The 15278-nt window shown below is 37.7% G+C and overlaps 4 protein-coding genes across 5 annotated transcripts; 2 read left to right on the top strand and 2 right to left on the bottom strand.

Annotated features, from left to right (window-relative positions):
* Positions 1-94: 94 nt before the first annotated feature.
* LOC107269029 lies at positions 95-2759 on the top strand. The gene is made up of 8 exons (XM_015742413.2): positions 95-298; positions 842-1164; positions 1252-1469; positions 1542-1602; positions 1690-1818; positions 1908-2255; positions 2330-2412; positions 2483-2759. The coding sequence occupies exons 1-8, from the start codon at positions 262-264 to the stop codon at positions 2607-2609; spliced, it is 1326 nt and encodes a 441-aa protein (XP_015597899.1). The 5' UTR covers positions 95-261; the 3' UTR covers positions 2610-2759.
* Positions 2760-2770: 11 nt separating this feature from the next.
* LOC107269027 ((E3-independent) E2 ubiquitin-conjugating enzyme UBE2O) lies at positions 2771-10540 on the top strand. The gene is made up of 5 exons (XM_015742410.2): positions 2771-3575; positions 3816-3989; positions 4064-4222; positions 4295-7370; positions 7494-10540. The coding sequence occupies exons 1-5, from the start codon at positions 3351-3353 to the stop codon at positions 7877-7879; spliced, it is 4020 nt and encodes a 1339-aa protein (XP_015597896.1). The 5' UTR covers positions 2771-3350; the 3' UTR covers positions 7880-10540.
* Positions 10541-10976: 436 nt separating this feature from the next.
* LOC107269022 lies at positions 10977-15150 on the bottom strand. 2 transcript variants are annotated; one of them, XM_025086249.1, is made up of 6 exons: positions 15015-15150; positions 14645-14758; positions 13091-14563; positions 12848-13021; positions 11571-12128; positions 10977-11495 (listed from the first exon to the last, which is right to left on the bottom strand). In XM_025086249.1, the coding sequence occupies exon 3, from the start codon at positions 14448-14450 to the stop codon at positions 13563-13565; it is 888 nt and encodes a 295-aa protein (XP_024942017.1). In that variant the 5' UTR covers positions 14451-14563; positions 14645-14758; positions 15015-15150; the 3' UTR covers positions 10977-11495; positions 11571-12128; positions 12848-13021; positions 13091-13562. The 2 variants fall into 2 exon arrangements, with proteins under 2 accessions (XP_024942017.1, XP_024942018.1); XM_025086250.1 differs by having other exon boundaries at positions 10977-11461; positions 14645-15042.
* On the bottom strand, positions 11214-12630 carry LOC107268964 (serine/threonine-protein phosphatase 1 regulatory subunit 10-like). The gene is made up of 3 exons (XM_015742296.1): positions 12613-12630; positions 11955-12128; positions 11214-11495 (listed from the first exon to the last, which is right to left on the bottom strand). The coding sequence occupies exons 1-3, from the start codon at positions 12628-12630 to the stop codon at positions 11214-11216; spliced, it is 474 nt and encodes a 157-aa protein (XP_015597782.1).
* Positions 15151-15278: the final 128 nt, after the last annotated feature.

The following is a 15278-nucleotide window of genomic DNA, read 5'->3' as shown; positions in this document are numbered from 1 at the left end:
TAATGTATGATAACGTCATGTTAAAGGAACTAAGTATGTGAGCGCTATAGATGCACGCACATAGATAGATTCACGAATTGCGTGTGTGTTTTGTATATATGTATATGACTCATTAAACGGCACCGGACTGGCAGTGCCAGCTGTGAAGTGTTATGTGGGCTACGTATTACCTTCTTGTTATAAATATGAAGAGCATTATGTCTGGCACGTAACAAATACAATACCTCTGATTTCGCTAATTTATTTTAGAAATAATATAACATGACTGTGTCGGATCCTCTTATCAAAGAATTAAAAGGTGAGGTGTTTGAATGAAGATGACAGTGTGACAGGTTTATGTTGACACCGATGGTTAGACCTTGACGTTAAAAACTGTTGGTGTTGTGATTATATTTGCCGTTTAAAGAAAAAGAGCTCGATTAGGCTCATTTAAGGAGGATTGACATTAATTAAGATGTGTCGGTGAATTTGCATCATCTTGTTTGATATGTGAGTTGACGTACACGTACGGATATTGATTTCTGTAACGGGAGGTAGTTACTTTTTTGAATATGGTTTCTCGGTTTTTATCGATTGATTAATATTATACCAAATTTAGTTTTTTAAATTAATAAACTTTTTTCACTATATATTTAATCTTTACAATTTATGGTGTAAACAATAATCGGATTATTATTTTGATACCGGTAAACGTCACTTCCTGATACTGTTCTACATGGTTCATGCAAGTTCGCAGAGATGGCACTGTAGTCGATGGCATTAACTAATATTTAAATTGTCAATGTATACATATATTTCAATTCTTTTAGACTTTCCTGTTTTTAAAACACTGTTTTTTCAGGTTGGACGCGCAAGCTGACAGAAGACAATATTGAAATTATTGACGACAACGAGAATCTAAAGTTCCTCTGCATATGTCTTGAAAAATGTTTTCAAAAGGGAGTAGCAAGTCGCTTAAATTCGCTTGGATTTCCAAAAATACCTGAACCCTGGTACTGGTTGGAGGAACTGGCTGAGAAACAGAAATTCTCTCTCTACGGATTCTTCTCGCTTATAGAAAGCGTACGTGATAATGAAAAGTTGCAAACATCCCCTGGACGATTTCGTCAATTGATACGTATGTCCTTGCTAAGGAAGTGCCTTCATGTACCTGTGGAATTCATAGTGAGTTTTATAGCTGTTGCTTTTATCATCGCTGTCTTCGTGTTCTTAAGGGATGGTATATCATATTTTTACCTTATGTTACTACAGGTTCGCACGCCGTCCTTGTCTCTGGAGTTTTACGAGCCAAACAGTATTCTGGGCGATGAAATCCTTGGCGAGATTTTTCTATCGGTTCTTCTGCAGATAAGCAAATTAAATTTTAAGTTGAATCTCAGAAATTCAAGTTTCCTCGACCAATCGTGGCAGCTTCCCCACTGTGTAGCCTTGGAACTGGTTCCATGCAAGAATCTTGGTATTTCGGTATGGTAGGTCCTAAAGGAAATGAATTAAACTTGATGCAGATTAACTCGTAGTGCCTTTTCTTTGAATCCTCACAGCTTCACTAAAGGAAAAGCTTTGATTGTTAACCTGGAAGAGAATTCTGTGGCTGCTGAAGATGTAAGAACAGCATATATGCTAATTGTAATTATATTTTTTTTAAACGAATTTCCTCTATACTTCACGTGTATTTTCATTGTTTGTTAGGGAAAAATCAAAATTGGCGACGTCCTAGATGAGATCAACGGCAACGTCATTACGACGAGTGCTAAAGGGAAATTGCGCAAAATAATGAAGAAGACTTCCGGCCAGCCAATAACCCTGCATATCGTTCAAGTATACAATATCCCCTTGTTACGAAAATATGATCTAATTTAATTTAAAATGATTATTAAACAAACTTTCATGATAATTTTGTATTTCAGTATCACTACAAAAATTCTGACGAAACGTTTGGTCCAATAGCTAATCTTATGAGTGACCGTGTCAGTACGGATTTTTTAAACAGAGCTTTGAAATGTTCTGGAAGTACAACTTCAGTGGCAAAAAATAATCAAAACGATGTGAATCATGTGAAGTCAGAAAGGACATTACTTAATGCTGGTTTCCCTGTAAATTATTGCGGTTCGATATCCACAGGAATAGAAGGCGACGTTAGACAAATAGAAAAAGCAATATGGAATCTATTGAGATCAGGAGACTCAAAGTTAATTCTTGTAAGATTTGAGTGCCTCGAGATGGGTGTAAGAGTCACTCAAGATGCCGATGATGCGGTGAATTTTGCATACGATTCATATTTTTGAATTTTCAGGGGATATGAAAATGACGAATAATTGTTGTATTTCAGATTATAATGAAGCACAGCTATATGAAAATTTCATCATGCGGTCGCACAGCCAATATTCCTGACTATTTTGCATACATCGCAGGGTAATTGCGAACATGTGTTCCAAGAGAGTTCAGAATTTTATTTTAGACTATTTACTCGACTTAATTTCAGAGATACCAATTGCAACGTGGCAACGAAATTCGAGGCATTTGTGTTTCATCATCGCAACGAAGAAGAGGTACAAATGATTCTCCAGAGCCTAGGTCAAGGTTTCCAGCGTACGCATTTTGCAGTTTAACTGGGTAAGGTCAGATGATTCTTCACAAACACTATACATATGTCATAACAACACATGTCACACTCCATGAACATACAGGGATATAACTGTATTTATACATTACAATTTCCTACACAACTTTTCCAAATAAACGCAATTGATCAAAAAACATGTTTCGTCTTTATATTCAAAATTAACTCAATAGTGTACCTAAATTTCCTGATGTTTATAACTCAAGCTACAGTACAATTCACATGACTCTTAAGTTTACGAATCTACAACCGACATAACAATTACATAATTAATTGTTAGTAGCATAGATTATAATAAAAAGTGATAACAAGCTTTAATTGATTTTTTATTATTGTCCAAATATGGATAAAGAGCGATACAGAGTGAGGTGAATTCAAATAAGAAGTATTTCATCCAAAAGATTATAATTCATTCAAATCTGTAATGCAAACTTAGGAGCAATGTGAACTGTTCAAAATATCGATAAGACAAATGGCTAATCGAGCATGTGATTGAACGTTAATCGGTAGTCAAGGAATTTTCTTAGGTTGTATTTCACAGTGGAAACAGTGAACCTGTTTTTAGGTTTTTGGTCGGATTAGGCTTTGGGTTGAGGTCAGTTGGTGTTAGAGTCGTAAGATTCGAGGCTGCGTCGCAGCTGGTGCGCGGTAGGCAACCGTGAGCCTTGCGCTGTAACGTGTCCTGTCAACCGTCGTCGACGGAACGAGAATCTGTGATTCTGTGGGAAAGATGGCTACAAATGTTGCGGCGGCTGAACACCAGTACTTTTACGAAGATGTCGTTTATCGTGTGGACAAACGGGGCAACGTCGAGTTTGGAATCGTTATGGAGAACGACGACCTTGATTCCTCGGAGGAAAGCTTCGACAGTGAGGAAAGCCCTAAGCGCAAGAAGGGTGAGATTCGCACGGTATGGCATCCTTCCGGCGTCGAGGAAGTCGTCAATTCGAAAAAGGTAAGGACCACTTGATTCTTTTTTTTTCACACAGAATTGTAATAGCTAGGTACTATTATTTAAGTTTGGAAGCGGTACTTCTTTGTACGGTTGGATTATCGTATTTGTTATATACTTTGAGCATCTCGTTTGCCCTTGTATGTCCGACGTGATTGTAGCGCTGGCGCCTGCTTCAAATATCAACTTTAACTAGAGAGATATGAAAAAAATTGTACGGCATTGCCGTATTTTTGTCTATAGGTACATCTTGCTGATAGAACACTGATGCCTGGTGATGTTGTAAGACGTATGATCAAGGGAAAGGATACACAGAGGGGTTATTGCAGAGACATTGAGCTCACTGCCTGTTTACAAGTCATCGGTACTAAACAGGTCCTTACAAACATCAGGAGTGAAGATTTGGTTCCCTTGGAGGTACGCCGGTAGTACTCCAGTAACTTCCTGGAAGAGTCTCTCGTTGCACGCTACAGGGACTTCTATCTCTACAGGAATTTGCATCAGACATTGCGGTGTGCATGGATTCCTGGGTCGGAGGTATCAGGATGGTCCATTTCAAGTTATGGCTGGCTACCCCTGATGGTTCGCGATGTGTCCTAAATGAAATGGATGCAAGAGCCTTGGAACAATTTGAAGAAAAGCGAGATAATGTGGGCATTGTTGCTTTATTATGCTATTATTTACAGTACTTGAATTTCATTAAATCTGTGTTTCTTTCATAGGATAATGATTTTCCTCACTCTTCCGAGTTTTACCCTGGTCAAAGTCTCTGGGGACCAGTGCACTGTCTTGAAGATGCACAGTGGATTCAGTGCAGCAAAGAAATGAAAGCAAAGCGGAAAGTAAAACCTCAAAAAATCACAAAAGTGGTTGTCGAGAAGGTGGAAATAGATTGGGTAGGAGTGCACTGGCAATGCAGAGCCTATTCGAAGGATGGAGCTGGTACAGATCAAACTCAACCCAAATTCGTAGTGGAGGGAGAGGATTTAAAGAAACTTAAGTTATTGAATGTCTTTGAGCCGTCCACACTACAGGTAGGAGATCGGAATTTCTACGTGATCAAAGGGAACGAAAATGTCATCACCCGGGAGCAATGGCGTAAGCAGCAACGAGATATTTTCCAAGTTCCTAAGCACAGTCCTAGGAAGACTCGCGTGAATATTAATGTAACTAAACCTGCAGAAGATAAGAAAAATAGAGAAAAATCAAACGAACCGAAAATCTTAGGTGAACGTCGGGAGATTAATTTTCAAAATAATATAAACACAGACAACGTACAAAATTCAACGAATAATAGCCTAATGCCATCTTCACAGAATCAGAACGCTGAAAGTTCTGATGACTGGGATTCTGAAGATACGGGATCTCAAAGTGATACAGCTTCAGTCTCTAGTGGATGCTCTAGTGTAACGTCCACCGGTAAAAAGAAGAAGGGTCCTGCACTAATGACAAAGGTCCTCAAGAAGAAGAAACTGTGCAAGGCCAAGAAAAAGGTACCATCAGTGCCCTTGATACCAGGAACTAAAATTGTCGTGGAGACACTCTCTACAAGTACTAAAGCTAATGTTGTTTGGCAAGACGGTTCAGTAGAATTGGGAATTCCTTCCACACAGCTTTATCCCATCCACCATTTAGATGATCAAGAGTTTTTCCCTGGAGACTTTGTCGTGGATCAGAAAGAAGAATCCAGGATGTATGGTGTAGTTCAAAGTGTAGATCACCAAGGTCGCACAGCCAAAGTCAAATGGTTTAGGACGTACACATCAAGTCAGAGTCCCCAGCCGACTTTATTAGCGGAACGCGAAGTGAGTGTTTATGATCTCAAGGACCATCCTGACTTTCAGTACAGACCGGGCACCCTGGTCATTCGAATAGCAAATTTCGAAGGCGAGGATGCAGGCTGCACCGCGGGTCAGGTTCTAGACAATTACCCTGAGGGTAGAGTGAAGGTTTGGTGGGTTGATGGGCACGTGAGCATGTGTTGGCCGCAGGATCTTTATAAAATTGGTGAGTATGATAGCGATGAGGGAGAGCTATGGGATGACGTGTCCTCAGGAGGATCGTGGGAAACGGAATTTGAAGATTGCTTTATAGCCGACAATGACGGCACCGAGCAGACTGAAAATATCAAACCAAAACTCGCAGCTCATATTGAGAAAGCCAGAATCGCTATGTCTAGGCTCGAAGAGATTTTCACGCAAAATCCATCATTACAAACCACGGAGGTCATGAGAAAACTCCTGGAAGTGTACAAGGATTGCAGATATATGGATAAATTGATGGGAACTTCATTCTTCCATGAAAGCCACTTCCAAGGTTTACTGGAACGAGTACGAGAACGCGGAAGAGCTAACGTTGCTCAAAGGATGGCTGATCAAGTTACCAGGTTGTTTACTCATCAATCCGGAGGAGTAGAGATTGATGCTGAGCAAGACAATATTGAGAACACTAACAGCATTCAAAATGCAAATAACGCCCTGGAAACGATTGCTTCGAAGATTACCGATACAGTGGAAGCAGCTGGAAATGCTAAAAAAACAAACTCTAAGGATCAAGTGAACAAGGGAAAAGAGGAAGAAATCAATCGACTTTTTATTAAAATCAATCAAAATCCTGAGGATTCTGGACTTTTTTCAGCTGAAAACTCAAAGAAGGAATCAGGTTCAAGTGAATCTAGCGGTGAATTTCTGCTTAGTGAAGATGTTAATAATTTGGCAGATCGTTCTCCGGGTCTGGAAACAGCGAAACTAGAGAAGGAGGAGGCTACTAAAATTGAAAAGACTGCAACGTTTCAGGAACATATTTCATCTTCGCACGTGGCTAGTTCACACGTGTGTGTCAAGCTTTGTACTTTAATAAAAGCTCAGTTGGTTCTGGCTCATGCTGAAGTCTCTAAGAGATTTGGCCTTTCGAGGATGTCACTCTCAGATGCTGCAAAAAACACATCTCCTCAGAAGAAACAGAAGAAGGAAGAAGAAAAACCAGTGGAACTTCCGACAGAATCACCGGAACCTTCCGAATCATCCGTAGAAATCCCACCACTCGTTTATACCGAGGGGGAAGGATTTTCTATAGACGAGATTGCGCCGGATAGCCATAAATTCAAGCTAACAATGTTTCAACCAACCGATCCTTCGAATTTCTTCAGAACGGTCTCGAAGGAGCTAAAACTGCTTAGAAGCTCACTTCCCCCAGGTATCTGGGTAAAGGGTTTCGAAGATAGGATAGATTTGTACTCGGTGATGTTTCGTGGCCCTGAAAAAACACCCTATGAAGATGGTCTTTTTCTTTTCGACTTTCAACTTTCTGCAGACTATCCTGCAGCGCCTCCATTATGTCATTATATCTCCTACTGTAGTGATAGGCTCAACCCTAACCTCTACGAAGATGGAAAGGTTTGCGTGAGTCTATTAGGTACCTGGGCAGGTCGTGGAACCGAGGTCTGGACCAGTTCCTCGACTCTTCTTCAGGTAATTGTGTCAATTCAAGGTCTCATTCTTGTCTCCGAGCCTTATTTCAACGAAGCCGGTTACGAGAAGCAGAAGGGTACACAGCAAGGTCGTGAAAATTCAAGAATGTATAATGAAATGGTTGTTTTGAAACTGGTTCAAGCTCAGACGAAGCTTCTTCAGCATCCATCATCTGTCTTTAACGACATTATCACAGCTCATTTCAAAAGGCATGCAGACAAGCTTCTTCAAAGGCTTGATCTCTGGATGGAGATATCGGAGCAACATAATAATCAACATCCGCTTTCACCAGTGACACCAACAACCTTCAAAGAAATAGCTAACTATGGTTCGTACATATAATATCTACCTTATAAGCTTTTCTAATTTATACGTGAAATAAAATTTTTTGATTTGAATATAACTTTTAAATAATTCCAGTGTTATCGTATTGATCAATTCTTATTCACAGATAAGAAAATTTTGCCGGAGTTTCCTTTGATACCTGCATCCCGAGGGTTTTGTATCACACTACGTAAAACGCTGTCAACATTCAAGCAAGTCCTGATGAAAGAGGGTATAATAAGTAAAGCAGAAGGATCAGATTCCACGCAAGAAGGCACTTATAGTCTAATGGAATCCAGAAGTAACTCAGACAACTGTGATGGCGGTAGTGGCAGTGGAACAATGGGCGTAATTGGCAGATCTAAAACTCAGATCGGCAAGGATGATAAAGGAGACAGGATAATGGGCACGATAAGGAAATCTCACCAGGACCCTTCGCGATGCTCTACGAGTATTTCCTCAGCGTTGGGAAGCGACACGAAAAAAGACACTTCGGAGAAGAACACCAGCTAGCCTCAAGGTAAAGCTAAACGTCTAGCTTATAAAAATTACGCGATCATTCGGTAATAATATATTAAATTAAATTATTATTATATAATTATTATTATTATCACAATTACTATTGAGAATTGAATATGTTCGGCGTAAAACCTATTTATTAAATATTATACCTGTAATATTATTATAACACAACACCACTATTAGTAAGCGATTCAGAGTCGACACGTCATTATGCTGATATTCTGATTACGCCGCTGTCGATGCTCCGCAGCTAAACATACATAATACCACATAACTATACCATTAGTGATCGCGATTATAGAACTCTTTGATGAGCTGGAAGTCTCGCCAATTGCTATGGAAATTTTTTTTTTCAAAAGAAACAAGGATAACTCCCACCAACTATATTTCCACTCTCTTTTTCTCACTGTACTACTACATTCTCTCTCTCTCTCTCTCTCTCTCTCTATCTCTCTCTCTTTCTTTCTATTTCTCTCTCTATGTATCCTTGTCCACTAGTGGATTAGAGAGCCTAGACATATGTAGAATACTACGGAATATGTTGTTGAGAGTTTTCCATTTGAGTCAGGCATATAAATACTTGACAAACAAGCGAATGCGACGGATAGAAACAAATTCTCAACAAGCTATGTAAATCGGTGGCAATACGTCAAACCAAGATATTAAAAAAAAAAAGATGAAAAGTATATATGTGTACCTTAAGATAGTATGAAGAGATACAAAGTAACAATAATAGCTAATAATGACATTAAATGAATAATGCACTTCAACGTTGACGATGTCATTTAACGAAGACTATTCTGGGCATAAGGATGAATGAAGGACATATTATGGAATACTCTCTCTCATAACTTCGTACTCCAATCACTTAATACAACAAGTGTCATATGCATCCATCCACTAAACGATGAAATTATCGAAAGGAAGATATTAATTGAAGCGACTCCTAGATGTTTAGGCGTTAGCTTATTGTTAGCTGAAATTCGTATACTATACTTACAAAGACACAATATAACTCCTTCTGAGGATGAGCGTTATGGATTATCTTAGAGTTACTAGCCAGTTCTTTGCAGCGACACGAGACTAGAGACTAGAGATACACGTAGAGACTACGCGCGCTCCTTGTATCCTTCAAAAACATATGAGAAAATGAAGAGAAAGAATAACAAAAAATATGAAAAATTATTTTCTTACGTATCAGGCTGAATTGCGCTTTTTTATTTATGTTATTATGTTACAAATTATTACTATACCTGATTTTATTTTTGCTAATCATTCTATTATATGTTCTATTTCTTCGTCAATAAAATCTCTTGAGTGACGTTATATAACAATTAGATTCAATTCTTTTGTTTAGTTTAATATGTATTTAGGGTGGTTCATCCCTTGACTCAATATTAATAATAATTTTCTAGTCCTACTTCAAGCTCTCTCTTTATTTTTTACTATCCATCATCAAGCCTTTACGCTGTTGTACAATTATTCTTTTTTTTTTTTATTGATTCGTTCTATAGCATGCTGTTGTGTCATTTTCTTCTCTACTTTCTCTCTGTCTATTCATGGTGTTTGTTCCTATCTTAATTGAATACTAATTTTGTTTTGCAAGTGTGCGTGAGACGCTGAAATGAAATCCTAAACGCGACATCAAACAATTATTTTGATCATCCTACTTTAAAGTTGAAGAACATGTGCGAAGAGTCCTTCGTTGCTATAATCGGCCGCGTTACGTTCAGGGCGAGAGAAGTATTTTTACGGGGAACTATAAAAAAAGAAGGAATACCATTGAACAGAAAAAAAGAATTATAGTAAGATTCACAGCTCATGCGGAGTCAACTTAAATGGTGCTTAAGGTTGTAATGTGAGATGTTAATGGAAAAAGTGGACTTTAACGAAAGGTGATAAGTCAATGCGTGGTTGCCCGCCAGCCGGTTTATATTAAGAGAGGAATTTTTTGATAAAGATAATATTGATGCGATAAGAGAAAAAGATGACAAGAGAATGGTGTGGCTAATCTTAAAACAGCGCAAAGGAATAAATGACAAGATTCTTGGCGAAAGAATAGGAAAAGAAATAAACGTACACAGAGCTAGTACACGTTTAACCAGAAAATACCAACTGTGAAAAATTTATAATTAATACCGTATTGAGAGAAAGTCGAATAAAATATGGAGGATTATATTAAGAGACGACTCTTTGCGATTACACCAGAATGTAATGTTTGGGATGCCTTGTATATGTGCCAGCTATTTCTATTTATATTATAATAATTGTATTCGTAAGTCGTGTAAGCCGTTTTATTTGGCATTATGGTTTTTCTCACATGAGAGCTGAGAGCGAAGAGGGGCTGACAGAAAGCCGACGGCGACAAGGAACACCTAATATCGACAGGAAATGACAGCGACCGTCCCGTCGATGCCAACGGGTTGAACTGACGCAATGCCTTTACCTTTAAGGGCAATATTTATTGAGAAATGCATACTCAAATGTGATGCGATGTAATATAGTGGAATGCTATACTCAACTGTATTGTAAGAAGAATGCGCGTTGGGATCAATGGGACGCGGAACGTTCATCGCACAACCTTTTCGCTGCCCACGTCTGTATTCTCGTTTCCTTGATTTTTCAATTAATAAAAAGTCATTACACGATTAACCTTCGATTGTCAATCTTAAGTGTATCCTCTATTTCTTGCATTGCTCCATACTTTCACGATCTCCTATTTTTTACTTGTTACACGAAACAGAAAAATAATTATTCGATAATGAGACATATAATTTTTTGCAAGTATTTTATTGAAAATTGACAAATATAGTACATTACGTACTGAAGGAAGCAGCACCCTTCTAGATAGATGGATTACTTTCACAACCATAACTGAATCCCTTGAGTAAATAGTACATTTCGAATTTTTGAATTAGATAATACTAATACAATGTGCCCATTATTTATGTTGCCCTAAAAGCATTTGAAAAATTAAGATTTAAGCAGTGACACAACTTTTTAATCAATTGTCTGCTGATACGTGAATCAATAATTAATTAAATTAATTGATGTGGTATTTATATTATAAAGGAATACTCTCTTTTCGTTCTTTTATCAGAATTTATTGTAGTCAAACATTTTAGTACATAACTCAGGAACTCTATGCAATCTTTAGAAGGATATCCGTGTGTCTATTTTTTCTGAATGTTGGCAACATGTTGACTGAACTATATTTACACTTATAAAATCTTATATCAATTATTTGGTATCACTAACAACTAACAGTATTACTAACTAATCACTTAGCAGTATTTGAAGTTCCATGACAGATGATATAGAACATTCAGTAATAGTAACTGCAATAGTAGGGTCTGTAATAATAGAAAGGATTGCAATAACTCGCGCGGTATATTCCAACGCCTAAGAAGGCTCCTCCACCGCCTATGAAGGGTCTTCCACCGCCTATGAAGGGATGTCCACCACCTATAAAGGGACGTCCACCGCCACCAAAATGTGCACCACCGCCAAAATATCCATGGCCACCTCCAAAATGTCCACCTCCAAAATGTCCACCGCCATGTCGGCAAAGAACTAGATGAGGTATCAGGATAAACCAGAGAAGGAACTATAAATTATATTAAAGATTTTACGAACAAATTCATATTACATAAAAGAAATTAATAATAATATCTCAACTCACGTAAACAGTCCAATGCAGACTCATATTCATTGCCTTTATAAAATATTATGTTTAAAAAACAAGGTGAGGCACAGTTGACGTTCATGCAACGTCAAATCTTTAACTAAGACAAATCATAGAGGAGGCGCTTTTATTATAAGTAGAAAGGAGGAACAGAAGTCTCTGATAATTTGTTTGACTAATAATATGATTTCTAGACATTTACCTTGGTCTTTCGCATCTACGTATGATAAATACTTAACGGGTTTTTGATTAAACATTAGTCACTAATATTCCTGAGTTGTTTTTCAAGCATTTATTGATGTACTCCAGGACGACATATACATCTCTTTAGTTCCAGGAAATTAGTTCAATTTAAAAATATGGATGGTATCCCACTCTCACATAAATCGGTCTGTAACCACCGTAGTATAGCGGTGGTGGTGGTGGTGGTGGTGGAGGAGGAAGATGTGGTGGCCCGAATATACCCAATCTAATTGGACCTATCCCAGGTCCTCCGTAAAATTGGCATAAGGCACTTTGCGGCAACATCGAAGCAAATATCACGCAAAATGATAACTGGAAACAGAAGAATGTCCTATTTTAATTTGATAATTTCGATGCAAACAATAATTATAGTGAAGATGAAAAGAATTATAATAATTAATCCTTCAGCAGTCGCATCAGTTTTCATAACACTACTACTTGCATGGGAGCCGTAAAGACCCGATTTTGGTAATGCAATATATTAATGATCAATGCAAAAATATTATTCTGCACTAGGAAACATATTTGTTTATACATATGGCTAAGAGAATTAATTTGGTTTATTGCTTAAATTCATGGCCAATTAATAAATAAATAATGTTGAAAAAAGTTGTTCCAGTAGTGGTGCGAAAAATGAAAAATCTGGGATATTTTAAGACCGCAATGGGAGTGTTGGAGGATCAAATTTGCTTATGCACAGTGCATAGCACTGATTGCAAATAATAAAATAGGCCATGGGACAAAATGAAATACAACATTGAAAATTACAAGCAATAAAAATTCGGAAGAAACTTACAATGATGGAATACTTCATCTTTGTAAAAGAAGGAACGCAATTTATGGCGTAGGTGTCTTCTGGGAGACTAAGGAAACACCCGGAACGTCGACAACTATTAATACTTTGTCAGATGACGCAAAAATTATTCCTAATTTGCTGAACAAATACTACCTTAGGATTGGTAATATCATTGCAAGCGAAAGATTTCATTGATTTTCTAAGATATATGGCTATTTAATTATTAAACACGTACCACTAATTTTTTTTACTGATTGAAGAAAATGCGTACGCCAGAAAAGTGTCCTGGAGTACGATGTGGTTTTGAGATTTTCTTGGGTCTTTCACCTCTCCGTGATTGTCCTTGACTTTTCACACTCCAAGTGAGACACGCCAGGACTAGGAAGACCAACATAATCATCCGACACAGCTGGGAAATTGATGAAGACATTCTAGAATTTCTTTTTACAGCTTTATTCACAGTAAATAGATGACGTACCACTTTTAAGTTCATCTTCTTTGTGTAAAAGAACTTAGGTTTTTTAACTGGTTTTAGAGGTCTTGCCCTGGAGTAGATTATCTTGAACTATTTTGCGTGAGTCCCTTTTCCTCGCTGACTCCTTACGTTTTAACAGTAATGTCTTCTCTTCGAACTTATAACTTCTCTACAATATTTGTCAATCTTTCAAACAAACAGAAAGCAGTCATAACTGTGACTGTAGCGGTAATTATCCCCGCTCTGTGAAATATCTCACATAAAGTATCAAAGGTTGAATGAGTTGGACAATCATAGAACTAAATAACAGCAATTTGGGATTAGAAGTCCAAATACATGTACACATATAATCTCACGCTGCCCATAATAACGAGTTTACACACACCTGATTTTCAAGAAACTCTTGAAAATCCAAAGGACATTTAAAATTTTGATTAATGGTGTATGTTATAATGTCCCAGGGTACAGAGTTTTCTTACCCACCAACTAGACTTTCGTGCGATTTTTCTCTACTTATTAAGCTTAATTTTTTTGGCTTTGTTGTACACACATCATCACGATATCTCCGTTTTACAGGTAAGGTAGGATTTGATTTGACCTCAACTTTATTGTTCTGGATATCATCATTGTCCTCATCTTCATCAGTGTCATTGTAACAATCCTTAGATTCTGTTAAGCGATGAACAGGTAAATGTACTTCATGTGAGAAATTTTGATTAGGCAGTATGCAAGTGGTATCCAGTGATGTGTGTCCATTTGATAGTGATGATGTAGGAAATGTTGTTGAACACGAAGAAATAATTCTGCAGCTTGATACTGATGTGGAAGAAGAATGGGAAGAAGTGAAGGAACAACTGGGAATAGGAGTCTGAGAAGGACTATGACATTGGCTTTCAGATCTTGATTCTTCGTAATAGGAATCCTTACTGCAACCTGGCTTCGGTGAATCCAAACTAGCAGATTCTGTCCTTGAATGAGATTCCTCTATGGAGAGTATATCTAACTTTATAGATAAATTCTGATTTTGTCCAAGCATCTGAACTGCATCAAGATTATTGTTAGGATCATTATTGTTCTCTTCAAGCATTTCAACAGTATCAGAATCATTGGAAACAGATGGCAGTGCCTGACTTTCTGGTTGTACTGAGTTTGCTAAAGCACAAAGCTGTGACGGAGTAAGAAGAGGTGGTGGATGAACCTGTTTCTCAATATCAGAGTCCTGATCAAAATCAATATCTTCATAATAATTATCATCCTCAACATCTGAATCATTTGGTGAACTGCTTGGTTCTTTGGAAACTATAGATGTTGCCATATCATTTCCAGAGTGAAATTGAAGAGTATCAATTAATTCATTCTCCATTATACTATTAATACTCTATTATCGTACTCATTTAAATATGTTTCAAACTGTCCAGTATCTTCGAGTGGCTTTCAAGGAAGAAGACTTCTTTGTTCAGATGATGGGGTTCTTTTCTAAGATGAAAAATAAATCATAGTCATGGTTCAAAAATGAACTAGAATAAGAACGATGGAACATCTTAATAATAAACTTACCTCAAAGATCAAGTTTTATTAAAGTGAGGTATTGGATCCATAAATAAAGAGAATTGCACAAGAGAAACCGAGTATCAATCTACTAGGCTAGAACGTCCTTCATTGGCCATAAACCTAAGTATTATTAATCGTAGAACTGCGTTTTACAAATATAGAAAAGTACCAATTATGTTACGGATTTTTATTGGACTTTATATTATCGCTAATGATCGGCAAAACTGGTTAAAAAGTGCATAACATGCAACTCCTGCAGTACGCTCAGAAACTTCAATAAAGTGTAATCTGGTATCGTTCTATCTTCCTTGTAGTAACGCTAGTAAAGAGAGATGCAACGTGCCAAAATTATCTGAAGTAAGGTTTTTGAACGCACCCCTGTTGGTAGTATCTGAGGTAGGAAGTTAGAACAGGCTAGAGTTTCAGGTAGCGCTTCGGCTGGTTTCGGCGCCTCAGCGCCGTTCGCCGGCCATTGCGTGCTCGTGTTTTGCTTCAAGAAAGATGGCGGTGTCTTGTTTTCGCGATCGGCCTCACAATCAGAGAAGACTTGAGTTTTTCAAATGTAATAACGCGAAAATCGAAAATCGAATCAACCATTGCTAGTGTTACTATTACAAAGTGTGTTTCTATTACCATTGTG

Source organism: Cephus cinctus, unplaced genomic scaffold (genome assembly GCF_000341935.2).
Source record: "Cephus cinctus unplaced genomic scaffold, Ccin1 Ccin1_scaffold0597, whole genome shotgun sequence".
Classification (NCBI taxonomy): domain Eukaryota; kingdom Metazoa; phylum Arthropoda; class Insecta; order Hymenoptera; family Cephidae; genus Cephus; species Cephus cinctus.
Note: the sequence above shows the minus strand (reverse complement) of the source record. Positions and strands in the feature narration are given on the sequence as shown.

Coding starts and splice junctions, on each gene's coding strand:
- LOC107268964 (XM_015742296.1), bottom strand. Junction 11,496..11,954: donor GTGGTTACAGACCGATTTAT/GTGAGAGTGGGA, acceptor TATAATTTATAG/TTCCTTCTCTGGTTTATCCT.
- LOC107269027 (XM_015742410.2), top strand. CDS start 3,351: ATGGCTACAAATGTTGCGGCGGCTGAACACCAGTACTTTTACGAAGAT. Junction 3,576..3,815: donor AAGTCGTCAATTCGAAAAAG/GTAAGGACCACT, acceptor TTTTGTCTATAG/GTACATCTTGCTGATAGAAC. Junction 4,223..4,294: donor TTGAAGAAAAGCGAGATAAT/GTGGGCATTGTT, acceptor TTTCTTTCATAG/GATAATGATTTTCCTCACTC.
- LOC107269029 (XM_015742413.2), top strand. CDS start 262: ATGACTGTGTCGGATCCTCTTATCAAAGAATTAAAAG. Junction 2,256..2,329: donor CTCAAGATGCCGATGATGCG/GTGAATTTTGCA, acceptor GTTGTATTTCAG/ATTATAATGAAGCACAGCTA. Junction 2,413..2,482: donor TATTTTGCATACATCGCAGG/GTAATTGCGAAC, acceptor ACTTAATTTCAG/AGATACCAATTGCAACGTGG.
- LOC107269022 (XM_025086249.1), bottom strand. CDS start 14,450: ATGGAGAATGAATTAATTGATACTCTTCAATTTCACTCTGGAAATGAT.